This window comes from Phoxinus phoxinus (assembly GCF_949152265.1).
Source record: "Phoxinus phoxinus genome assembly, chromosome: 3".
Taxonomy (NCBI): Eukaryota; Metazoa; Chordata; class Actinopteri; order Cypriniformes; family Leuciscidae; genus Phoxinus; species Phoxinus phoxinus.
Window position 1 is genome coordinate 10,458,780 of NC_136878.1, and position 27,477 is coordinate 10,486,256.

The window sequence follows — 27,477 nt, forward strand, 5'->3', positions numbered from 1 at the left end:
CATCTCTTATATTTTTATTACAGTATTTAACGTCATCACCAGCGATTAGTCAACATCGACTTCACATAACTATCGACTTCATAAAATCGATCGTTCAAACCCTATATCTAATTATTTAGCAAAACATTGCTGTTCATCACTGTTTATGACTTGGTTATATAAATTGTTTTCTAGTTTATATTTATTGTAAATGTAGGTATCATGCTGTTAAACAATCTGAGGTCTCATCTAAAAGTTATATATTTGTAGATATTGTGTATTTGAAGATATTGCCGCCTTAGATGGCTTTTTTAAATGGCTTTTTTACAGATTCTTATCTGTAGTTGATATACTTTTAGTTATAAGTAACTTGTAGTTTGACAAGATATTGTTTCAGCTTTCCCATTACTGTTCAGCACAAATATTCCATTAAAGCCCCTTTCGCACAGAGATTCCAGAAAATACACGGATAATGTGTCCCGGGATCGTTTAATTTTGGTTCATTCACACTGCCAGTGATTCTCCGGGATCTGTGAGTGCGTTCAGACACATCCCGGTAAGATCCCGTAAAGACACGTGACGTCAGGATGCCACAGGTTAAAACCATAATATATATCCATATATCCAAAACTTCCATATATATTTATATGTGTTTAGAGAGAGAGGTGTGTCAGTTTTTAACAGAAGTGTACTATGTTAAAATAAGTGATTGTCAATTGTGTACCTTTTGGGTTTAATATGGGTTGCTTTTTGGTTAAATGTGTTTGATAAACACAAAGATTCTCTAAAGTGAACAGCTCATGTGCTTCAGAATTTCCTGTATGTTCTGTTGGAATGAGAGAGATGGTGAGCGAGGCATGTAATTGTGTTCAACCATTTTCTCCCGCGTGGTGCAAGACCACGTGGTTTCCCAAAACACGGCTGACCAATATCAGTCACGTCGATGGTTGTTCTCAACACTTAAAATACTTTTCTAGCTGGAGGTCATTGGGATGATTTCTCAAGCCTCAGCGCAGTATTACTGTCAGATGATTTTGAAAGGCACAAAGAACATCTTTCATTAAGAGGCTAAATTCATTAAATGCATTTCCACGCTCATTTTGTTTTTACTGCTGTCTGAGACATCAATGGGCCAACATGCGTGAACAAACCCATTCCTGTCCGGATTTCTTAATGTACATCACAAGAATTAGAAGATGATACTTGAAAGTAAAGGAATGTCAAGATCATGAAATTTACTGGATGACCCATCTTTGTGAAGTAAGAAAGGGAAATGAAGAGAAAACAGGAAGAGGTTAAAAGTACTTTCATATGGCTTTTTATTAGAGTGTTAAAGACAGATCTAATTTTAATTTGTGTAATGTGCAGAACACTTTAAGCCATTGACCGTGTGTGTGTCTTATGACTGGCTTTACGCACTTGCTCTTTGGTCTTGTGGTTTTTCGCTGTAGTTTCAGTTTATAGATAAAGTGCAGAGGCATTTATAAATCTATTGCTTATTTTGAAACTTTTTTTTTTTTTACCTTTTAAATTAGGCAAGCTTGTTTCTTTTAGTTCCCACTTTTACTCAGCTTGTGAACTTACCTCTTTCAATCCTCCCCTCAATCTGTTTCTCGAAGTATGACCCTGCTAGCCTCCTCAGGCCTCTATGAGCCTCTGTTTACTTGCCCACTCAATCATTGAAAAGAACTGTTTCTGAAACATTTTCTTCAAAAGTTGTTCCACACAGTTCCTGGTATCAACATATTGTTTGTCACATAGTCACTTTAAGAACTTTCTCAGGTTTCCGTTTAGGGTTTTGGTCAGATGTACTGAGTTACAATCTTCTAAAGCGATATGAGGTATGCTCACAAAACGGTCACAGTTAAGTGAGAGGTCTGATATTTGAGGAGATTATTTAGATCGAGTGATGTTCTACAACAGCTGTTGACAGAAACTGCAGTCATCTCTTAGCGCTGATACTTCTCCAACATCCAGTTCAGCCAGTTTTGTACCCAGTTATACAAGATTCCTTCATGAATTCCTTTATTATTGCAGCAACTCTTTTCCCAGTCTCTCAGTAACGCTCTGTTTAGTTTCTGTCTCTTTGAAGCCCCTTCTTCTGAAAAGCTCTGATTGGTCAGCTGAATCAGTGTGTTGTGATTGGTCAACCGCTTCGAGCGTGTTACTGAAATGTCACGTCCCTTACCATAACCGCGTGTTAGATCCGGGGTGAAAAAAATAGCATCTCTTGGACATGGCGACAACACACTACTAACGCAGCTCAAACTCAGTGCGTACTGATATAGAGAATAACTCCCTTTGTAGTGGACTCCGTGCTTTGTAACTTTGCAGACTTTTTCTTGCCCAAACAGCAACATTACAGACTAAAGAGAGTTGAAAATGTAGAAAAGCAGAATAGGTCCTCTTTAATTAAAATTCTTACAACAGACGAAGATTAAGGCTGAATCATAAACGAATTGTTCGGATCAATTTGTGAACCATTTGATTAATTGAAAACTGATTAATTGTAAAGAACAGATTCAAACTAATGATTTGTTCGCAAATCAGACATCACTATCCCATTAAAAAAGTACTTGGTTACTGCTATATACAAATCTGCTGTTAAACAGCACTTCGATTTTCTTAATAGCATTGGGCTCATTTTCTTTGCTACCTGGACCTGAAATGCAGTTGTTGTCTCCTCAGCCCGTTAAAGCGCTCTGACCTCAGAGTGGATGTCTTCTCTTAGGCAGCTGTTGGGTTTGGCTTTCTGCAAGGCCAGGGGAAAATCAGCTGACTCTACAGTGGTACCAGATCTTTATATAGCACATGGACGTCCAACAAGTTAGCATGATACTTACAACCTGATTAATGGCCCCTTTCTCGCTCTCCTTTTCCACATTCGCTCCCTCTGTCTTTTATTACACTCGGTTCGCTATGTTTGTTTGTAAACCTCTCAAGGGGGGTTTATACATTTTTAATTGAGACAAGTCAAAGTGTGTTTGGCAAGAGCAGTTTGTAAAACGTTGTGAAATAGTTCATGATATATTATGAAAGTATATGTACTGCAGCCAAAGTGCAGCCATATCACCCTGTAGCCAAAGACCGGTTGCCCACTGAAGCTAAGCAGGGCTGAGCCTGGTCAGTACCTGGAAGGGAGACCTCCTGGGAAAACTAGGTTGCTGCTGGAAGAGGTGTTAGTGAGGCCGATAGGGGGCGCTCACCCTGTGGTCTGTGTGGGTCTTAACGCCCCAGTATAGTGATGGGGACACTAAAAAAGCACCATCCTTCGGATGAGACGTTAAACTGAGGTCCTGATTCTCTGTGGCTATTAAAAAAAAAAAAATCCCAGGATGTCCTTTGGCCAGATTTGCCCAGTGGTCTCTATTAATCAAAATGGCCTCCTAATCATCCCCATGTATACTGATGCCGGTGTGTGGTGGGAGTTCTGGCGCATTATGGCTGCGGTCACATCATCTGGAGGATGCTGCACATTGGTGGTGGTTGAGATTTACCCTGCGCATATTTTTTTCAAAAGGGGATTTTTAGAGTGATGCCATATAGAACTATTTTTGATCCCCTAAAGAACCTTTCAGTGAACAGTTCTTAAAATAAAGATTTTTTTTCTTAGTGGGAAGATCATTTTAATTTTAAGAACCTTCCATGAATGTTAAAGGTTCTTCATGGATCCATAGATAGCATTAAATAACCTAGCGTGGTAGTTTTTAGTTTGTTTGTTTTCTTAGTTTTATAGTATGTATTATTTTTAATAATAAATATCATGAATTTTGGGGGGAATTATACCATTAAAATAATGATCTGTCTCATGTATTTGACAAGCCTTTAGTTCAACACCATATATGCCCTATTAGTCAACAAGGCTAAATATGTTTTTTTTTTGTTTTTTTTTTTATATTTATTACTTTTCTGCGCATATTTTCTTATTGCGACCCATCTTTCACCCTGACAGACTACAATATAAAATCTAATTTGTTTTAAGTTTCCTCCCTTGATTTTGTATGGAAATGCTATTGCGTCGTACATCAAGATCTCTTGTCAGCTATTCAGAATGCATTAGCACCGTGTGCTCTTAGCTCTACGTGATGGATCACATTACTCACATGCTGTATTCAGGCCATAGCTCTGGAGGGATTTTTTTCCTGTTGTTTCCAGATAGCTGCTCCCCCTCTGCCCTCATTTTGCTTTAATTGAGTCCTCGTTTCACAGGGCCGCTTCAGTGTCTGGGATCAAACTGGGAGCTCCTAGCAAGCCAATGGGACTGCAAACCACATGAGGCAGAGAGAGAGAGAGAGATGAGCAAATCCCTCTGGGCTTTGTGCGGCCTGCTCTCCTCCCCTGACTCACTATGTCTTTATCTCCTCCGCCGAGGCTTCGTTAGCCGTTAGCGACAGGTCTCCGTTACTAACGACAGAGGGCTGTGCGGTCAGGATCAGACAGGAAATGAGTTGTTCCCGCAGGAGAGACGGCAAAGTCTCGAAGCAGCGCTGCAGTCGTGATTTTTAAAGTGGAAGGCTTGAAGTATATTTTTGGCCCTTTTGCCACTTTTGTTGATAGACAAGTTCAGGAATGTATCAAGAAATGTCTCTAGCTAGATTTGAGCTGGTCAGCATGAGCTTCAAGGCTCTCTGTAGCGCAGTAATTGTGCTAAAGTAGTTCCTTGTAGCTCAACTGGCAGAGTAAGTGATGGTCATGGGTTTAATTTCAAGGGAACAAACAAACTCATAATTATTTTGACCTTGAATGCAGTGCAGGTCACTTTGATGATGCATTCATCAATATAAATGGAAATTTTCACGTTAGCATTCATTTGATTAGCATATTACTTTTATAAAAGGTGTTTTACTAATAAAAATAAATGTAATTGGTAAATATTATGTAATTCAGTCAAATTTTATAAAATAATATTTAGGAAAAAAGTGATTTATACTATATTTTTAGTGTTTGTTCAGTGCTGATCATGGCAGATGTCCATTTTTTAAGTACTTTAGTGTATTTTTATTCTAATCAAAATCTAATTAAAAACTAGAATGCGGTATCTTGAATGCGGTAAAATTCATAAACATAAATGTACATTTTGACTCAACAATGGCATTTAGCATTATTATTTATTTTCATAAATTACTTTATAAATTGCCTTTTACCATTAAAAATACATCTACTAGTAAATTCATCCTAAACATAGCTGGGTTTGGATTTCAACTGTAATAAAAAAAAGTTACCCGGAACTTATTTTTGTTAAAACAGGTGTACAGGCTTAATGAGACTGCATGCACATTGCAATGCTACACGTTTGCGCTTGAGACTACTGTATAGTCTGGTTTCTAAAGTCGAGATAAACACTTCAGATGTTGTCACAGTGGGTCCTCGATCCCTCAATGTCAGTTCATTTATGTTCAGCAATTCAGAGATAGAGTTAATGAGATCCCCACAGGCCGCCCCCAACGGAGGCTTTCCACTGCGCTCCCACTGTAATATACATCATGTCTGCTTTCAAATCAATTACATTTTTATCTGATAAAAACGTAATGCGGCTTGATTGAGTTTTCAGCACGGCAGTCGACAGTGTTTTTTGCAGCCTGGAAAGGGAGCCAATTATAACAGGAAGTTTAATCAAATTAAATTCCACTTCACCCTGATGCACTCTTTGTGGAATGTGACTGAAAATGTTTGACTTAATTTGTTTTGTACTTTTGTTGATGTCTGCTTTTTGATAAATCACTTTCCTGAAGAGGAAATATTTTGAACTCAATGAAGTGTGACACAGCGGTACATCAGTCGATGATGGATTGACTCTTTATTCCTTCGCAACTCTGTTGTTGTTAATTTCAGGAAATTTATTTGAAATCTATTTATTTGTTTATTCACTTTTTTTCAGCTTGATGTTTTAATTTCCGTCTTTTCAGTCTGTCTTTTTCTCCTACAGGTCTATTATTAGAGTTGTTTGAAGTTGGATATTTTCACTATTTCATGTGTTTTCGTCATAAGTTGAGACCTTATGATCTCAGGCATACGTTGAATAATTCTGTTAGGGGTTCATTTGTAAAACAGGTGGACTTTCAAAGAAAGTGGCTTTCAGTGTGCAGCTTGTATTTTTGTTAATCACTTATGAGTTATTTAGTAAAAATGTACATTTGATCTATAGTCTTTTTTAGGTGGATGAAATAAAACAAATTATAGTTGACCCCAATGATCATTTTGAAAAACAAAGTGTGATTTATATCCTTTATAATAGTTTCAGGGCTGATCATCCCTTAGACTTAAAACTAAAACTAAGAGATTAGTCAAATGTATCGTAGGCCACAGATGTTGTCTACTACAGAGCAAGTTATGTTTAGGGCAGATTATTTATTTTATATGAATATCCTTATTCTTGTAATATGATGATATAGATACCATAATATTGGATGCAGACCTACTGTACCGTATGTGTTCCCATAGTAAACAATGATTTAGTGCTTGGTCTCTCTCTCTCTCTCTCTCTCTCTCTCTCTCCTCTCTCTCATCTCTCTCTCTCTCTCTCTCTCTCTCTCTCTCTCTCACTCTCCTCTCTCTCTCCTCTCTCTCATCTCTTCTCTCTCTCTCTCTCCTCTCTCTCTCTCTCATCTCTCTCTCTCTCTCTCTCTCTCTCTCTCTCTCTCTCCTCTCTCTCTCTCTCTCTCTCTCTCTCTCTCTCTCGCTCTCTCGCTCTTTACCTCCTTTCCAGCCCTACACATAAATCAATTGAGATGAAAAGTTCCATAATTGTGCTTGCTGGGAGGGATTTGAGCAAAATTGCACTATGAATTTTTTAAAGGAATTTTTACTAGCTGTTCAGCAGGATAGGAGGCAGAGGAGAGGTGAGGCCGTAGAGGATTTATGCGCCTGACTTCTTCATTACCGAAGTCATTTCGCTGCAGATGATAGTGTTGAGCCTGAGGGGACATTGGTCCCCACACACTAACTCAGATTTTAAACCTGCCTAATCTTTCGAAGAGAACATTTCAGCACAGCAATATTAATGTTGCATTAGGGGTTATATTTGTCTGCTAGTAAGAGAGAGGGGGCTGAGTTGAATTTTTGTGGGATTTCTCAAAGTGGATAATGAGGCAAGTTGTTCTGCATGCAATTAGTTTAAATGTATGTGAGGTTAAAGAGAAATAGAGGTTGTATTTATTGCGCTTAGATGGGTTTTCTTATCAGTATCAGCCACCATGACACCAATTTTACGTTTCTGTAAGAATAGGCACGCACACTAAAATACTTGTTTTTGAAGGTGAAACGTTTTGGATCATTCGTTTTTAAATTTGGTATTGGTTGCGACAGTATATTGGGAGGTACGTTGCCGTTGCATTTGTTGCACATTCTTGCATTCAAAAAGAGCCAAATGGAAGGCCTGAGATTTTTTGTTTTGGTCATGCCATAGGATCTATTTCCAGCAGCCTAGGCCAATAATTGTCCATTAGTGGTGGTTTGAATTTCAGGGCTGATCCCCATAAACAGAACGAAACATTAATTGGGTTAATCTTAACATGTACACACACTGTATCATCACTCTGACACCATAATCTTTCACTAAACAGTGGTTACTTCTGCCTGTTTGACTCTCATATCATTTATTATAAGCCAACTATGGTATGAAACCAGCAAGTGAGTTGCTTTTAGCTACCAAGAACCACAACTTCCAATTTTTCCGGGTTATGGGTCAATTCTTTTGATTCAGACAGTTCAAGAGGAGTTGAATTGAATTCATTAGGCAACTTGAGAAGTGTACATAGAAGTGTAGGAATCAATCAGTACTACACCGTGGAATTCCATTGTATCTCCTGAATTGAAATGGAACTGACCCCATCTCTGCAAATGACCACTTTCTTTCTGTAAAAGAGTTCTGTCTGCTCTCAAGGTTAACACTCTAAACATGCCAAATCTCATTCGACTGCCTGCTCTGTGAACGCTCAATTTAACAGTCCACTAGGCTGAGGAACATAGGGCTAAATCCCTCTCCTAGAGCGGATGGAAAAGGAGAGATGATTGTATTAGCTTGTCAGCATCTAATGTTGAGCTCAATGGGCAGCAGAGACAAGCTGATATAATTAGCTGCCTCTTACTAGATAACAGGGGAATCCGACTGGCAGGAACTACTGCAATGGAAACATGAAATGTTAGTTTTGAAGATATTGGTGTGTCAGGTGTCATGGATTCTGCTTTTTCAGTTTGATCATATTAGCTAGTACTGCTAGTGTTCAGGATCCTGTCAATCCAGTCATAACTTCCATGATACTAACAGATTATTGGTAGTGATACAATGTTGGGAGGATTTACTAAGAATGAGATGTGCCCACTATTTTTGTTACAGTTTAGTTCTAACACGTATTTTTCTCTGGAATTATTTAACTAAAATATGATCATTTCATTGCTTAGACATTTATTTTGAGCTCAAGTTTTATTAGAAAGATTTTACGCAGAACTGATCAATTCCGTTGGGGCAAAGTATGTAGGGCGCAGTGTTTTTAACAAGTATGTGTCGTTCATTATTGAGTTGGCATATGGTTGGCACCACTATCCTGGATTCATGAGGTCTTGCATCAGATAAGAAACACGCTTGGTTTTAAATGGCTTACCTCAGCTCCACTTTAATTTAATGCAGTGAAGGATGGCTTGAGTACAAGTTGTGCACTAGCAGAAATTGGATATTTGATGTTATTTGGTGCTAAAACAAAAGCATCAGGACATTGAGCGTCACAACAGTGTTCGTTCTGCAAACCTGTTTTCTCCCAAAACAGTGGCCAAAATGTATTTGTGTCTGTGTGTGTACACATATACTGTATAATATTTATTAATTTGAAATATAATTGAACAACGATAATAACGAAGGTAAAAAGGGATGCTAAACCCAGTTCTAAATTCCAAGTGTAATTTAGACTTTGCACTCTGCGGTTAACACTGTTATTGTCGTTCAGTCCTCGCTTTTAACTTCGGGTAAAGGAAAGTTTTACATTTGTAATTTAGAAGTGGGGTTAGCACTGCTATTTTTACCCAGTGTTATGAAGCCCTGCTTTTGCAGCGTGTGTGCAAGTGTTAGAATGTTACGAATAGATGCTTAGCTCTGACAACCAATCGCGTGCCTCATATTCACGTGCCACAGAAACACCGCACGTGTATTTAATGTGTTGTATAAACGCGTTTCGGTGTTTGAAGGGGGAAATGTCAAATTGTGATGGAAAACACCTCAATTGGAGAGAAGAAGAGAGACTGTTTTATTCTTACCTTTGTAGTCCAAAAACTTGATGGCAGTCAGCAATATACAAATTGAGGATGAGCACTGCTAGAACCTTTATGTAATAAGATTGCTGTGTTCATCCAATCAATGACACTGACACTACAAGCGATATGCAAATACGTGTGACAAATGAACGTTAAACCAGAGTTTAGGGATTTAGAGTGAAACGTCAGTTTATGAATACCCAGGATTAATTGTTTAATAAAATATGAACAGTGTGATATTTGAAGCAAGACAACCCAGGATTCAGTTTCAGTTTTCAGGATTTAAACTCTTTTACGTGTGAAAAGCCATTTTATAATTATCAAATGTTGGTGGAACATGTCCATAGTTAATGTGATGATCTACGCCTAACTTTATAGATTCGTCAAAATAGTCTATTTGGTGAAATATAATTGTAAAACTATAAAATAATGAAGATGCAGATGCCACTTGGTTTCATATATTATTATCTAATGCATTAAAGTTCAGACATTCGTTCTATTGAGACTTGTGTCCAAATACTTAAGGCAGCTATAGATGTTTAGGCGCCACAAAATGTAGAAGATCGCGTTTCTTTTAGCAGAATTCTAACAACAAAGGAATGCCAGCGCATTACAACAAATTTGTTGAGGATCCTCTGTGGAGTCCAAGCATGACCAATGCAGAAAAGAAGATTGAATGGGGGTATTCTCTAGGTTTTGTGAAAGACCCCCCTACAGGGCCCTCATAGTTGGGGAGTCCACCCCCTCAGCAAGACCTGCTCCAACCAGTGACCTTGAAAATCCCAGGAAGCACTTTGTGATGGTCTCCCAGGCAACGGTCTAGGTTCGCATGGTAACTAGCAGCTTGACTCAATCAATCAAGCCTGGGCTTAGACATTGAGAGCTGGGAGGAACAGCCCTGGCAGGCATGCAAAATCTTTTGGAAGGCGATCAAGAAAAGGGTGATGCGTTAATGTCTTGTCTTGGGTTTCCTGGGTGTTTGTGAATAGGGATTACTTTGAAGAGAGAAAATCCTCGCCTACCATAAGATACACAAGACAAGTGATTTGCTTTCTCGATGCAAAGCAGAACTACTATTTTTTTTTTTTTTTTTGGTTTGTTTTGTTTTTGTATGCGCTTGTGAGTCTGAACGCATCACGCATCTGAGTTGCATCACACATTAATGAGATGGAGGCATTCTCTCTAGAACTGACAACACCTTCAAGCTTCCGATGGAAACCTCTCAGAAAGCAGACAACAGAAACAACTCAAATCTTAAGAACTGGAGTCACTCTACACAATTTCACTTTGATCTTCAAAATGACTAGCTGTCCAAAACATTTCCACAACTTCCTTTGTGTGCGCATACAGTCTTTCTAAAATGAGACCGTTGGGAGCACACAGTGGGAACTTCTGCCGTTCAAATAAGCTTGTTAATTGCACTTGGTCTGAAAAACACAACTATAGGGCATTAGAAGGTGACTTCATCCGTCGGGAGCTACTCATTTCTCAATCCATTCAACATCATACACTATATTTGAATGTCAGGCATCAGCTTTTATTTTTTCTGTACTTCCAGTTTTCATTCATGATTTTCGAAAAGCAATCCAATTTTACTGGAGTACTTAGTATAATTGTACTCTTAACTTTCCTTCTATAGTTGTTTGGCCAATGTTGGAGGGTTCGGGAAACACTTTTTTTTTCTTTTTTTTTTTGTAATTCCGTTTAATGATATCACATGCAATCACACACTTCAAATTAAATGTGCCCGTAGTGAAACTAAAAATAAGATCATACAATGTTATAATTGCAACCTTTCTGACACACAACTTTAACTCGAATCCAAGACGTTCCCCCGCACTGACATCTCCTCAAATCAGAAAGCAACCTCCAATCGGCTTCAACCTTTATGAGACGTCTCAAACGTGAGACAACTTTGCGCTTATCAGATTTGAGACTATCAACTTGACACTCGATTCCCCGGTGGGGGAAAAGAGAAACACGGCAAACCCTGAGAGATGAAGAGAAGAGGAGACACGACAGGCGGAAGACAGACAGCGCTGGTAGAAAATCGGAGTTGTAGCAGCATTAATTGATGGTGCTGAGTGCCATATGCGCGGCCATATGGAGCCGAGCCCCTCAGGAGAGCTGTAATAGACAGCCTGCAGCCACTCACACAACCTGGCACATTTACAAACAAGGGACAAACCATTAATATATACGCCCAGAGAGAAACAGAGGGAGAGGGAGCTGTCAAAGTAGCACAATTTGTTGAATTTTTTTTTCAATCCTGATTGCTTGTTCTTAGCTTGTTTGTCTTTTTTTTTGTGTGTGTGCATAATAAGTAAAATATAATAATCATTAACAATACGCATTATGTAATTAGTTATATGAAATGCAATAAATAGATTTATTAAATATTCTGATTGTTAAAGCAAACAAACAATTGTAAAGTCTGGTTCACTTTGTTGCTTATTGTAGCCAATTGTTGACTTTACTGTCACTATTTGTCCATTTAATGCATACTTGCTGAATTATTATTTTTTAAACTAATTTTTAATCTTTTAATCTTACTGACCCTAAACTTTTGAATGGTAGTGCAAGTAAATTTGTTAGATTATTTAACTTTTTCAAATTTCAAAATCTTTTTCAAATTAGTTAGAAAGGTGTGTAGACTTTGCTGGTAAAATGTCCAATCTTTGCCTTTTTCAACAGCTAGTTCGGAAGATTATTGTAGCAGTCTGGTACATAAAATGTGTAAAATTTGTACTTTATTTCCTGGTGGACATTAAGAGGCATCTAGACTCCTGGAAATTGCATGGAAGCCAGTCACTCGGATTGAAACCTGCTATTTTAGCCCACTCTTGCGGTTTCATGTGCAGCATACATCACATAGTCCATCTAATTCTGAGTCTCCAGGTGAATGGACTCATTCTTCATCTGACCCACTCAGAGCTGCGGAACGGGGTATAGCTCTGCTGTTGAGACTAACCTCTGCTTTTTCAGGAAATGCAGTTGTTGAGAGTGTGGCCTTCATAGAGACGCACACAAAACTGTCAGATTGCCCTCAGTCAGGCCTATTGGGTTAAAGTGATGGATTGTAGACAAACAGGAGAGGAAAGGAGAGGTTGTTGTAAAAAAGAGATTGTAAGAGGGATGAGGAAGTCAGCGAGAGAAGAGAAAGGCTGAAAAAAGGAATCACTGGTGTGAAACAAAACACTTGTTGATGGGAGAAATTTATTTAAACCAAATCAACGTATGGCCTTTCATCAAAGTTAAAAGAAAACAGATGTTTATTTTTATAACAACGGGAAAATACATTTATATTATATTACTTGCTTGTTATTAGGTATTAGCATGCCTAATTTATGAGTGTTCGTTTTCTGTTTATTTATTAATTTTTATTAAATAAACCACCGTTTGTTATAAAGTCAGCATAAATTATTGTTTGAAATCCATTTGACTTTTGGGGGGAAAAATCTTTTTAATCGTGATACAGTATGTGTGTGCTGAAACCGTTTTTCCTTGATTTCAATACAATTCTCCAGTCAACAAGTGCTACTGAGATCCAGCCTCATTTTCAGGTTCCTTGTTTGACAGTAACTCTAGTTTAACTACTGAAAGAGGAAATGAGAAGGAATAAAATAGAAGAGCGCACAGGTGAAAGATTACAGGGAGGATGAGCAGAACTGACTTGTCAGCTGTCCTGTTATTCTTCAGAGGAGAGACAGATCTGATGAATATGGCTGCTAGTGATGTCTTCTGCACTGTAGAGAGAATGAGAGAGAGCTTGTCTGTGATATTTCTGGTGTATTGCACTGGGTCAAACTGCTGGTGTTTTTCTTTAAATTATTCAATGCCTTAGGATGCTCTCTATCTCTCTCTCTCTCTCGCTCTCTCTCACGCGCTCTTTTTCTTTTTCCCTTCTTGGTTTCTTTGTTACTCTTTTTGAAATTTTATTTGGAGAACACTTCACAGGCTGCGCTCCAAGTTTTCATCAGTTGAAGCTAAACTGAGAACCGTATGACAGCTTGCGACGATGAAAAACAAAACAAAACAAGGCAAACAAGAACTGATTTACTGCATGTGTACAAATACAGATAATACAGATCTTTCCTTATACCCCAACATCCAGATCCACTCTGATAGAGAAACAACTCCGTTTCTAAATCTGCCTACTAGACAGCAGTTTAAGACATCATTGGTGTGCTCAACGCACAAAGGGAAAATATTGTAAAAAGTGATAACAACTAACTGTTTTCCATTTTAATATATGTTATATGTGATGGCAAAGGTGTATTTTCAGCATCATACTCCAGTCTTCAGTGTCACATGATTCTTCAGAAATAATTATAATATGCTTATTTGGTGCTTAAGAAACATCTCTCATTATTATCACAGTTGTGCTGCTTAATATTTCTCAGGATTCTTTAAGGAATAGAAAGTTCAAGAGACACAACATTTTTATAGTATTTTTTTAAACATTATAAATGTCTTTACTGTCACCTTGCTGAATGCAAATTCTTATATATTCTTCATGTCTTACAAACATACTGACCCCAAACTTTTGACCGGTAGTGTAAGACTGTATTGGAATAAAGTGAGCACTAGTTGAGTCACTGTTTGTGCCATATTCAACTTCAGACAACTTACTGGGTGTGTGCATACACTATGGATGGATGGGTGGGTGGGTGGATGAATGTATGGGTGGGTGTGTGGTGTTTGGAATAAAGCCCAACAGTTTAATCAGCCTAAAAAAGTCTGCAGATTGGGTCACTGCCTATTTACTTTCTCAGCACTTACTGTACTTGTGGGACTGTGTGCCCTCACCATTGACTGATTTATTATAGCCAAACATTTGGAAGAGCACAAGAACATGTGTTCAGACAAGGTATTATAGAGACTGATCATGTTACTATAAATGCAAGAGCCACATTTTTAAAATACAAAAACAAAATGTCTTGATAAATCTTTAAGGTCAAAGCTGAATAATGAGTCTGTCACTGTTCATCCTAGAGGAAAGACAAAACCTCTCGGACCTACACTAACCCTGAGGGTTATTTCATTGATCTTACACTCCAATGTTCATTTTTGAATTTATTTTTGTTTTATTAGTTTATTTTATTCTGCATTTTTATTTATTTCACAACGTTTTATTTTTTTTAGGTTTTATTTTGTTTGTCACTAGGTTACCCCACTTGAATAAAAAAAAAATAATAATAATAATAACATTATTCTTTGGCAATATAAATGTACTCAAATGTGTTTTTCCGTGCCTATGATGCACACACAATTGAAATTAAACAAGAGAGATAGAGAAAAGAAAGCAGTCCTCCTTCAATCTCTGTCACCCATAGTGAGGAGCCCTGTGGTTGAATGACAAGTCAAGCGTGAAACGGCTGACTGCCCCCAGAAATCAGAGCTCAGGCCTCCTACCAACTGATACATGCGCGCACACACACCACAGTGACTGAACAGAGAGGACCAATGACTCGACTGCTGTGTCTTCTTTCTCTCTCGTTCTCTCCCGCTCCGTCTAGTCTCTGATCCATCCATCCTGGCTTTATTCTCAGTGTTTTGCGGCCCACACAAGGACACAGAAGAGAGAGAGAGATTGAAGACGAGAGAAATGCCCGTAGGCTCAATCTGTTCTGTGGTGCGCTACACGCAGGCCATGGGGAGACCTCCACTCACTCGATCAAACTGTCAGACACACACATTCAGGCTCTTTGCTGCCCTGGAGGCCAGTTCAAGTCAACATCCCATTTCCTTCCTTCCCTGCCTAATTTCTTCAGCACCCTCACTTAAATTCCTACGGCCTAGTGCTCTGTGTTTGTGTGTGAGTGTGTGCGCTGCATGCTTTTTTCCGTCTGCAGTTGGTTTTGCTGCTGTTTTGTGTGCCTGATGTAATGGGCTACGTGCAGTACACTTGGACATTTGGGTTTTTATGATTAGAAAGCGACCCATTCATAAAATGTGTGGGGGGAAAAACATCCAAGACAGTTGGATAAGACTCGCTGTAAAAAATGTTTTGTTATATTTACTATAGTAAATAGTCACAATTTGTCCGGTATTATGGGATAGCATATTGGTGCCTGTATATTTTAGAATCATTTAGAATATTTAGAATGCATATCAAGTGATTTAGTGCTAATATACCAATCTACTTTGGCTTTTTACTTTAAAATGTACTGATAACAACCATGAAAATAGTTCATTGGTGGTTTAATAGAAAGTCTTATGATGAATCAGTTCAAAAATGGCCAGTATTTGCATACACAGAAAGACAAAACACCACCAGGGTAACTCACGTGACACTTAAGTAACTAAATAAAAGAAAATGTTACACAAAACAACCTCATGTTTAATGCTGACTTGTGTTAATATCTTTGAGATATTGTTGTAGTTTTGATTCATATTTTGTATGTTGTTTTTTTTATATAGGCCTGTGTTCTGTTTTAATTTTAGTTTAAGTTTTAGTCATTTTGTTTTTGTTTTTAATAAATGTCTATATGGTTTTAATTCATATCAATATGTTAAATGTTGCCTTGGAAACTATCTAGTTTTTAGATTTGATTTTATTTCAGTTTAATTTGATCTTATTTATCAAATTAAGTGAACTAATACTTAGTTCATGGTATTATAACCCTTATTACCGATAACAAAAATAAGAAGAAACAAAATGATTTATATAAAATAATCCTGGGAATATCCTTTTTACTACATACTATAGGCCTGGTTTCACAGACAGGTCTTAGATTAAACCAGGAATAGACCTTAGTTCAATTCGAGGAAAAAACATTACTGGTGTGAATCTTGAGACAAAACAATGGCACTGACATATTTTAAGATACATCAATGCAAGTTACTTTCAGTTAAAACGGCTCAAACTTAATCTGGGACTAGGCTTAAGCCAGGGAATAGCATATAAGAAAGAAAATCATACACTGTAAAATATTATATGATCAATAAGTTGACAACATATGTTTTTTACATAACTTATTTTAAAGCAAAGCAATTTTCGACTTTTTTTAAGTTATACAATATTCAACAAATGTTTGACATCAGTTCAATGTAATTTAAGTTTAAATGACTTCGACATCTGAGTTGATTGTACTTAAAAATGTAAGGCAGCAATTTTTTTTTTGTTAGGAATAGTAGATTGTTTTTGCAGACACACATTCATGTGGCCAAGTGTGAGTGGAATGTGCGGACCAAAATGGATAGCAGTCCAATCGATAAAGACTCATGAAGTGACTAAGTGTAAATAGGCCCTAAGTGCTGTAAAAACTCCCTAACGCTCCTTTGAGATTCCCTGTCACATCACACATAGCCAAATGCTGTTAGACGTCTCCAGAATGTTCTCATGGGCCGGCAGCTGAGAACCACAGCGGCACCGCTTTGACTCGGTTGCAGACGTTAGTCAGTGATTTCGACCAAATGAATCCAGTGTTTAGCAAGATATCTTGAAAACAGCATGAAATGGCATTCGAAATGCATTTAACTTCTATAATGTGATGTATTTCTGAGTGAAATAATGTCCATCCAGATTTGATTGAATCACTGTAGGCTTGTGTTGTTGGTTTTTCCAAGCATGCACTGGTGAATAATGCATAGTACAAACAGGAACATTTATTAAGAACACAAATAGTCAATGTTGTTAATGATGCTACTGACTTTAGTTTTTTTGCATTTATTTATGATCTATAGTTATTTATTTCTCAATATCACATAGTATTAATATTATTACACAAGGTTGTTTTTGTCAAATATTTGTCATTTACAATTTGTTCTTATACAAAATAGTTTTTGCACTCATTCATACAGAAATTGTTCATTTTGAAAGCTATGGGCATTTGCTAAGATGACAATTAGTATCAACGAGTGTTCTTGTGTGCTGCTGCCTACAGTTGTAGCTTTTAAAATACAATAAGTAAATCCATTTCACCAGCGAATTATTCTTCGACAGCCATAAAAACATACAGAGCTAGCGCAAAAATGGAAGTTCAAACACAAAATTCTAAAGATGGCTGCATGCTTGTTTCTCTGGCGCATAAGGTCTATAGCGAATGTCTATTGACACCTTTTGATTGTTAAATGTAATGTCTTTGTAAATTATCTCATGATATTTGATTCCCACATGACCCTCAAAGGTTATAACATATATATTGTTTATTAATTTACCAACAAGAAAAGCTGTGCTGTCTGTTGATGACATTCATAGACTCATAGTTAACTTTTTTTTTTTTTAAGTAAAACTGAAGTAACTGCCTTGGACTGGTACTGTAGTTTATATTATAAGTTTGCATTTCGATTTTTTTTTTTCAATCTGTTGTCCGTTACCCTGTCAATTCTGAAGTCTTTCCTGTATCTCCTCTCTCCATCTTTCCTCTCTCTCCATCCCTCCCACATCAACTCACACTCTTCCTATATGCATCATTATCTTTCTCTTTCAGTTTCTGCCTTCAACCCCTGATCAGATCAATAGTTCTTAATCCAACTTCTCTTTGCTCCAGTCACTTCCCATAATGCCCAAAGGCAAAGTCACATGTCAAACTGCTGCATGAATTTGATGCCTTGATCAAATCAAAGTGTGGGCGTCTGGTTTTGATCCATCATTTATGCCGGGGTCAAGGAAAGCTGGTGTCTTCTCATCTCTGAAGGGTTGGCGCTTGAGCAACATGACTGAAATATTATGCTGGCAAAGTTCTGTGAAAGCTCTTTGTTGACCTCAAGTCGGGAATCGGGATGTTGATGTATTTATAGACCAAACCATTTTGATTATTTTTCTTTCCTTTGCCATTGTAAGCAGCCATTTTTGTTTCTAGAGTGCCTTTGTGTGTGAGAGGCTCCAGGAATTGTTGGCCCTTCCGTTGCTTAGGGTATGTTATTTAGCACTGGCTTTGTATTAAAAAGTGGTGGCGCCAAAACATGTTTTGAAGGGGGCGACCGTTTCGAATGCGCTGATGATGTCATGAATGTTAATTCGGTCAGGGGTAGGCAAGTTTGGTCCAGAGAACCGCTGTCTGAGTTTGGCTCCAACCCAAAAAAAAAAAAAAAAAACTCACCTGCCTGTAGCCTTAGTAATCCTGAAGACATTGGCTGAGTCTGAAATCGCCCCCTATACCCTCAAATAGGGCGTTATTTGAGGGGACAGCCATTTATAGTGGTGTCCGAAATCATAGTGGATGTTATTGAGTGCACTTATTCAATCCCACAATGCACCACATTAACAAGTGTACAACCGATGTATACTCAACGGCTGTCTGAATTTGCTCACTCTTCAAGTGAACGAGATTAGTGGACTAACATAGTGATTAGTGAATGAGGGTTTAGGGGGCGATTTCAAATTTAGCCATTGATTAGCTCGTTCAGGTGTGTTTGATTAGGATTGGAGCTAAACTCAGGACAGCGGCTCTCTAGAACCGAACTTGCCCACCCCTGATTTAGGATATGCTGAAATATTTGGTAACACTTTACAAAGGGTCTCATTAGTTCGCATTGGTTAACATGAACTAACTATGAGCTATATATTTTTTACATAATGTATCAACTTAATGCTAATTAAAAAATATATAAATAATTCATTGTTTGTTCTTGTTGGTTCAGAACTGTGTTAGTAAATGTAGAAAGTGACATTGTATGCCCTATTTCACAGACAAGGCTTAAGCCTAGTCCCAGACTAAAATGCATGTTTGAGCTGTTTTAACTGAAAGCAACTTGCACTGACATACTGTACCTTACATTGTCAGTGTCATTGTTTTTTCTCAAGATGCACACCAACAATGTCTTTTTCTGTTTATAAAAGCTACCCTTAAATTGAACAAAGGCCTAATCTAAGCCCTGTCTGTGAAACAAGACCTAAGATAAATAAATGCTGTAGAAGTGTTGTTCAATGTTAATTCATGTTAACTAATGTTAACTGAAGTGTTACAAAATATTTTTTGGGGGATAATTCATTCCAGTCTGCAATAAAGTATTCGTCGCAGACTATTTAATAGAGTGGTCGGATCAAACTCATCCTTGGCAAAAAGTAATGTAACCGATGCCTATGAGCATTGACCTTTTGTTGTTTGTCATGCTAGTTGGAGTTACACTACGACGATGTCTGCTCAGTCCCTCGAGACGGCCTAAAGTGACTCAAGTTCCCGCTGGGCCACTGAGAGGGAGAGTCGCCTGAAGTGAACACTAACAGAGACGGTCCTGTGTTGAATTATTTAAAGCCTGTAGTGTTGTATTCACAGACTCACTCACTGCTACAATGGATTGTGTGTGCAAAGTGTACATTTGATAACCTAGACTATATCTTTGACTTTTGACCTTCACCTTAGTTTGACCTTCTAGGGTGAAGATAACCTCTGTGATTATACATTATGAGGTAACACCCGAGTTTGAACCTACTCGGTTGACCTTGAGCAAGTTGGTTCACTCTAAGAGCGAGTCAGTTTAGTCATCGCTAATTTTTGTAGGGAAATGCATCGTTTTAGTTAGTCACCTTTTTTGATTAGTTTAGAAAAAATATTTAATGTTTTTATGGCTCAAATACGATTTTCCAAAAAGTTCTCCAGCCATTTACAAACATTTTGTGAATTGAATCCTACTGTATCTGTTATTGAATTGGACTAGTGTTATTTTAGTAGTAATTATATACTAATATCATATTTATTGAAAACAAAAACTAAATCAAAATATTGTTTTCATTTAGGTTTAAATAATCTCTTTTGACATTTTTATTAGTGTTTGTGTTTTTTTGTAGCATTATTTTATTTTTATTTCAGATTTATTTTTAGTAATTACAACACTTCAACTTTTATTTGAACTTATTTTAGTTAGTTTCCAAGGCAACATTTCTAAGTTTTGTTTACTTTTTTCAGACTACATTTTTCATCTAATTTTGTATTTAATTTCAGATGTATTTCAATTATTGAGTTTAAGTTAACAAAAACAACACTGAATTGGACATCAGTATAAACTTGAGGTATTTTTCTATCTCTATATGTTAAGGGGATAGTTCACTCAAAAAAAAAAGATTGTCATGAACCTATAAGACTATTATTCATCTGTGAAATACAAATGAAGATATTTTAAATTAAATCTCTCGACGATCCCTATGAACCTTTTGAAGCGTCAAAGTGGTAGTTGCTTAGACTGTCAATGGAGGAACAGAAATCTCTCAGATTTCATAAAAAATATCTTCATTTGTACTTTTGAAGATGAACGAACGTCTTACGGGTTTGGAAGGGCGAGTAAATGAGAACAGATTCAATTTTGGGGGAACTAACCCTTTAAAGTATCTAACCCTTTAAACCCTTTGAAATAATAAAAAAAAGACTTTGGATGAGGATATTCCCTGAGTAAACATATTTAAGACAACAGTTTTTACTGTTGTCAGTGTTCTTTTCTCTGTAATACAGATCACTAGATGATTATTGTTGTGTCAGATTAGCAGCAGACAGGCCTCATTATTATTGCACGTGCTGACAGCCCCCGATGATGTCACTGTTGTTCTGTTGCCATGGCGCTGACACCGAAATGTATTCACGGAAGGTGCTGAGATCTGGTTTTGCATATTTTTTGGTCTTTCTGGCATCCTGTACTGCTGGAATCAGTATTCATCCAGACATCCCCAGGCAGACGCTGATGTTGAGCCAGCATGGCTGTCGTCAGGCTAGTTTCTCACTCCCCCTCCAAGGCCAATTCATTCCCAATCTCCTCAGCATGTGACAGGTGCAACTGTGTTATTGATTTGGGCAGTCGGTTTTAATGTGCTCCGGGATGCGCAACGCTTATTGTCTTCCCCCCCTTGGTGTGCGTGTCTATTAAAATGCTGCCAGGAAAATGTTCTGAAATATTAGACAGTTCCCCCCCACCCCTCCTCCCATTCCCATTTCAGCTGAAATATATGAGCCCGTCGGCAGGCCAAAACTGAAGCCACGGGGTCCAGAGTGAGACTCGCTGTGAATAAATCACACTCGCTCACTGACGCACACACACACGGACGTGCCGCAGTGTTCATGAGGGAGTCTGTAAATAAAACACGCACACCAAATGTGAAGAAAGCTGTTTAAATGTCAAAACCATCTTCACGGGAGATGACAGGGGAAGCTGTACTGTCCAAAGTAAACATAACACGACATTTAATTGTATTGCTCAGTGTCCTTCTCATATGTTTTACTACTCCGCCTGCGTCTGCTGCGTTTATCGTAGTATTTGATTTTTGTCTTGGCTGTCTTTACTGTCTTTCACGACCTTTCCACAGGTGTGTCATATTGAAAGATTTGTTTTGTGCACTTTTTTTGGTTTCGTTTTTGTACCATGGTGCTAAAATTCATATATGGGAGAAGTGCAACTGACGTAGCCAAGAAATTATCTGGTGTCATGAGCAAGGTCAGTGATTGGTTAAATGACTCATGCCTCACATTAAATGTTGAAAAAACTGTAACCATGTTCTTCACAAATCGGTCTACACTTAGGACTTATCCGGAAATTTTAGTAAATGGCCAATATATAAAACATGTAGATACATTTAAATATCTGGGGGTAACTCTAGATTCAACGCTTAGTTTTAAAATTCATATTAAAAAATTGTGCAATAAATTGAAATTTAATAAATTTTAGATACATAAGAAACTCTCTTACCACTGAAGCATCTAGTACATATTTAAATGCAATGATCATCCCTCACCTTTTGTACTGCATTACATCCTGGTCTCAGGCATGTAAAACAGTTATAAAACCTTTAGAATGGTTTTATAACTGGAAACCATTGGTGGAAATTAGCAATTGTTGCTATAACCTGGCCCAAAACATATTCTCTTGTTTAACAAGTTTAATGTTTATTTGTGCATTGTCCCTGTTTCAAATAAATGATTTCCAATCCAATTCCAATTCCAATATGGCGTTTACAAAGTAGTCCATGGTACTTAAAAAATAAAAAGGCACTATGCTAACTTTTGATCTAATTTAATATTGTAGTAATTTAGTACCGTGGGATTTATCATTGTATAATGGTAGGCTACTTTAAAAAAAAATGATTAGGTATTTTTAATGTATATGTACTTCACAGTCCATTTACATTTACCTTATTTTTATATATACATTATTTTATATATTTATTATTTTAAAACTAAAAAATGCATGTGTGTAAAATAAAATATTACTCCATATATATATATATATATATATATATATATATATATATATATAGTTATAATTTATAATTATATAAATGTCATTAATTATATTGTTATTATTTATTTATCTTTATCTAAAATTATATTCAGATGTGTATTATACATGTTTATATATTTATATTATTTATATATATATATATATATATATATATATATATATATAATTTTTTATGGAATCGTGTGAAAATTCCATGATACTTTGATACGATTTGATTACCATTTACTTGTTTTTCCATGGTACAATTTAAAAGAAAGGTTGCTATTGTATGCCTTTCTCACTCCAAATGTTTGTTTCTCAGAATTGAAACAATATGTTTGATTTTTCCCCTTGTCTTCCTGTTTGTGTCCTCTAGCTCTTTGCTCAGGTCTACCTTTTTCTATTCTTTTGGGTTCAGTTGGGCCTCTTTTTGCTGCACAGGATGTAGGTGTGCCTGAGTCGCGTGTGTTCAAATTGCACACATATCCACACCCACATGCTTACACACACACGAATGCATACAATCGTATTATGGGCTAGCAAACATTACATTCAGGGTTGGATGTTAGCCGCAATGGCCTTTATGCAGGATACAGTCAAACACAACGTGCCTTTTGTTGTCTTTACTTACTAGAGCGGAGAAATGTAACCACGTGTTTGAATCACTGACAGAGCTGTTTGCTTTGAACTGTTTAACATCCACATCGCCTAACAAGAAAATCCCACCTGAATAAGAACATGATTGACAATCGGCTAAGCCACATTGTTTGTGCTAATGCCTTGGACCTACAGTGGATGACTTGTGACAAGTAGAGCTGAGCAATTAGGATTTGTTTAGGCAGTGTTGCAAAGGACGGAGTCAATGAATGTGTGCCTCTAATCCACAGCACAGACTCACACACATGTACATGAAACATCTATACCCACAAAAGCGCACGGCTGCTGAACTGTGCTGAATTTCCATAGAGCGAATGCAGGCTTTTGAATTTAAGACCGCTCTGAGAGTTTTCCTGTCCCTGGTTGCAGGTTTTGTCTAATCTTTATTTTCATGCTAGCTATAGGAAAGTGTGCTGCAAAACCCTGTGTGGGAGGATGAACGTTGAGCGTAGCCTCTGCATACAAAGACTCTACACACGCACAAACAAATTAAACCACCAAAAATCTGCTGATGAAGTCTGCTGGTTTGAGCAGGACCTGTCATTATTGGTTCAAACATATTCAAAGGGTGATAATGGGCGTCAACAGCCAAAGACAGAGATGTCTTTGTCTAGTCTCTTTCTCCCCAGTCATTTCTTTGTTTCCTGATATAGATTTGAATGTAAAGATGACCAGATGTTTGCCTGATTGGAGACGATAGGGATTTCTTTATTCATTTTGTTTGGTAACACTTTAATGTAAGGTTTAATTGGTAAACATTAGTTAATGCATCAACTAACAATGAACAATAAATTTTTTACAGTATTTATTAGTCTTTGTAAACGTTAGCAATACTAAAATACAACTTGCCATTGTTCGTTCACATTAGTTTAAAGTCCTCATGGAATCAAAATGATAGTTCACCCAAAAATGAAAATTCTGGCATCATTTACTCACCTTCAAGTTGTTCCAAACCTGTATGAATTTCTTTCTTCTGTTGAACACAATATATTTTGAAGAATGTTGGTAACCAAACAGTTGATGGGCCAATATGGATCAATGATTTTGATGACATCATTCTGCTCTCCAGCTTCTCATCAGATTTTCTGTCCAATCACATTCTCTCTAGAATCTAAAGCGTCCCGCCCCCAATTAGACGCTGAAGCTGCAGCTAAAATCTATCACTTATTCACACAATGACTACTTTCTATATGGTGAATATAGGGGATAGGGAACGATTCAGACAGTGTAATAATGCTTTCCATTGGGGCAAATTAAGTCTGATTTTCCCTTAGTGTCACACGAACCGTGAACTGCCGCAGAGCGCACACACAGTCTGCTCCGGTCCAGAGACATGATATCACAGAGTAGATCATATGATTTATCTGACCAATTTGAATTCTACACATAATTCTATATTTTAAAGCTATGGAGGAGATTAGGAGGAGAAACGGTTAGACTTGGCATTAGAAACGGCACTTATAGAAGTGATATGAGTATAACAGACCTTTTTGCTCTCAATTTGTGTTATAATTAAGTATTTGTGTATTGAGCATAGATCATTTTTGTTCACTGGATATTTGTGAAGATGTGTATTTTTTTACAATTGTATGATTGTCTTACACAACAGTAAAACATATCAAACAAACCACTCTTCTGTCACCCACAACCTTGATTTTCTTGGCAACAGTTAATTGGCCAGCTGGTTGGGACGTCTTGGAGTCGCGGTTACCTATAGACTTTACACTCGTGAATGTCTCTCGTTAACGAAGACATGCAAACACAGATGTAAACAAACAATCAGATTCTAAATGGAGAATAAAGAAGATTGAATGGAAAATTCTCATTTTAGGACGAGGAAAAAAAAGCAAACTTCAAATCCTCATTAAGAAAACAAAAGTGAGTGGTTGAGATCAGTCCTTTAAGTGCAAATGGATTGTAATTGCTCATTTGCATATGCATAATTGCAGTCCATTTATGCCGCGAGACCCGAAATGTCCTCCAACACTCGTTCAAATGAAAGGCTAGAAGCGCGAGAGTGTGCAATAATGGCCTGGCATGAAAAATTTATGGAGGAATACGGCACTCCAGCGTCTGCTAAGTGTTGTAGAGGGTATTTTGTAACAGGGAGAGAGGGAGACCGTGTATCCTAATGTGAGAATTTTTTTGTATTTTTATATAGATGTTTTAAAGTTTGTACTGGTGGCCATATTCTGTGCTCCACTGTACAATGTTAATTAGTTTTAGTCCTTTATAAAACCTCTTCCCTTCTCCTTTCTCAACTAGCTTTGTAGTGCCACAGATTTACTTTGATCTAGATCGAGTAATTCAATGATTTATCTTCAAAAGAAAATGTCTTGGGTGAAGTGACACACAGATGCTAATGAGTTGCTGGTGGGATCTATTGTACTTATTTATTGTTATATTATTCTTTTCTACTTTCAAGACAGTTTAAATGCATTTATGTGGATTTTGCCTCTGTATTTGACAAATATAGTACAGAGTAAGAGGAAAATGTCAATTAAAAAGAGAAGTTAATGGGATCGAGAAACACCAAAGGCCAAACTCTGAGCCAAGGCGAAATCATTTACAGTGAAATAATTTTCTCCTGTATGTATGTAGAAACTTTGTTTATAAAAAACTTTGAATGGGCTCCTAAAAATGTTCCTCTAAATGCTGTCAATGCACCATAGTGCTAAAGTATGAGACAATTTCAGATGTGAAATTTGCTTTTAAAGTTTTACGTTTTCGTCTCAGCACCAGCGGGCTGTCAGGTGGCTTTCGCATAATCCTTTTCCCAGTAATTTGAAAGCGTTTTGTCCGTATACTAAAAATTTCCCCTTACCTTTACTATCTATTATCATTCACTGAACCGAAAAACCGATGGAAAAGTTAGATTTTATGGTGTCTCGCTTTTAAACCATGGCAGTCTCTTTCAAATGTATCACTTTATGCCCTTCATCACCTCCATTTTTGTTGAAAGGTGTCACTGAAAGAACGAAAAAAAGAGGAGCCGTAAAAATCATACCTGAACCGATAATGAGGTCGGAGAATGAATGAATAATTCTCTCATATCTTTTTCTTCTCACTATCTCCTTACAGTGTGACAGCGAGAGTGACATCGATGACAAGGTAAGACTTCTTTTCATGAGTGTTTGTGTGTGTGCGTCTGTTTACCTAACCCACCGTGCAGCGAGTAAGAGTGATTTTGGAGTTTATAGTATGAAAGGCTGTCGTCTTTCTGCATGTGTGTTTGTGTATGTGTGTAGATGACAGAAAATGGCTGCCAGTCTTGTGATTGTTGATTATTTGCATATTACAGGGATACAAAGGGAAACGCAGTGCGATAGAGAGCGAGTACACTTATTGCAGTGTTTTAAGCTTTCTGTGAGGTGTCATTGTGTTTGGTGTGTCAATTCAACTGCTTTGAAGTAGTTTGAACTAGAAAAGAAAAGTAGTCCCCTGTCTTGATGTTTGTGCTAGTTAATTATAGACAGGAAGAGCTATTGTGAACTTCACCAAAATAGGTGAGCACCTTCTAAATATGAAGGGGAAGCTATCCTTTGTTAGCTAAAGTAATTGTAATTCTTAAAATATTTAGTATTTTATGTTTCCGTGTCCTGTTTCCGAAAGATGGTATCAACGGCTTTTTTTTTTTTTTTTTTTACAATTATCGTAGGGCCGACGTTGCAGAACCATGGATTTAACCAATTAGAAAAGAGCTACCAGGGTGAAATTGCTCTCAAACATTGTAGTGATGTCCAGTTCGTGAAAGAATCGTTCTTTTGAACCGTTTTTTTTTTGTTGTTGTTGTTGTTAACTGGCTGAACCAGTTCAACAAATCGATCTGAACTGTCTGAAATAATTCACGACTCAAGTCAGCAAAAGTTACTCAATCAAACTCACTTTTTAGACACTGACAGTCACTCCATCTCGAAATGAACCAATATCCAGGAGTATAATGATCCTCTGATGCCGGTTTTTACCAAATCATTCAGCGCTCCAGTTAGTCCAACAGTAAACTGAACTGAGAACAGTCTGGCATGTTTGAGTTCGACATACAGTACTGAGAACTGTGAGCCCAGAGGCAAAATGTATGTTTCTGATTTCTTTTGCTGAAAAGCATAAAGTATAACAAATAAAAGGTATTGGAAATATAACCGTGATCCGATCCGGCAGTTGTTCTCGAGTCAAAAGCAAAACATAGCAGTTCTCTCTCGAGTCAAGAGCCTGTTAATGGTTAGAACAGTTCTGGGCTGTTGATTTGAATGAGGAGTGAAATGAAAGGGTTTTTGAATGTTTTTTTTATGTTTTTTTGTGGTTTATGAAAAGTTTATAAAACGTTAACATTTCACGTCATTATTGGTGCCTTTAATATTAGAATTGCGTATATGTGACATCATTGAGTGATTAAACGAACTGGTGAATCGTTTTTGAACCAGTTCATTGAAATGAACTCTCCGAAAGAAC

The 27,477-nt window shown here is 37.3% G+C and overlaps 1 protein-coding gene across 22 annotated transcripts in view; it reads left to right on the forward strand.

The window, feature by feature from the left end:
* Positions 1-27,477, forward strand: part of fbrsl1 (fibrosin-like 1) — a 297,792-nt gene that overhangs the window by 169,509 nt on the left and 100,806 nt on the right. For all 22 annotated transcript variants that reach the window (XM_079607982.1, XM_079607980.1, XM_079607981.1 and 19 more), the window contains one exon: positions 26,110-26,139. In XM_079607982.1, the coding sequence (XP_079464108.1) occupies positions 26,110-26,139 (30 nt within the window). The remainder of the gene's footprint in view (positions 1-26,109; positions 26,140-27,477) is intronic.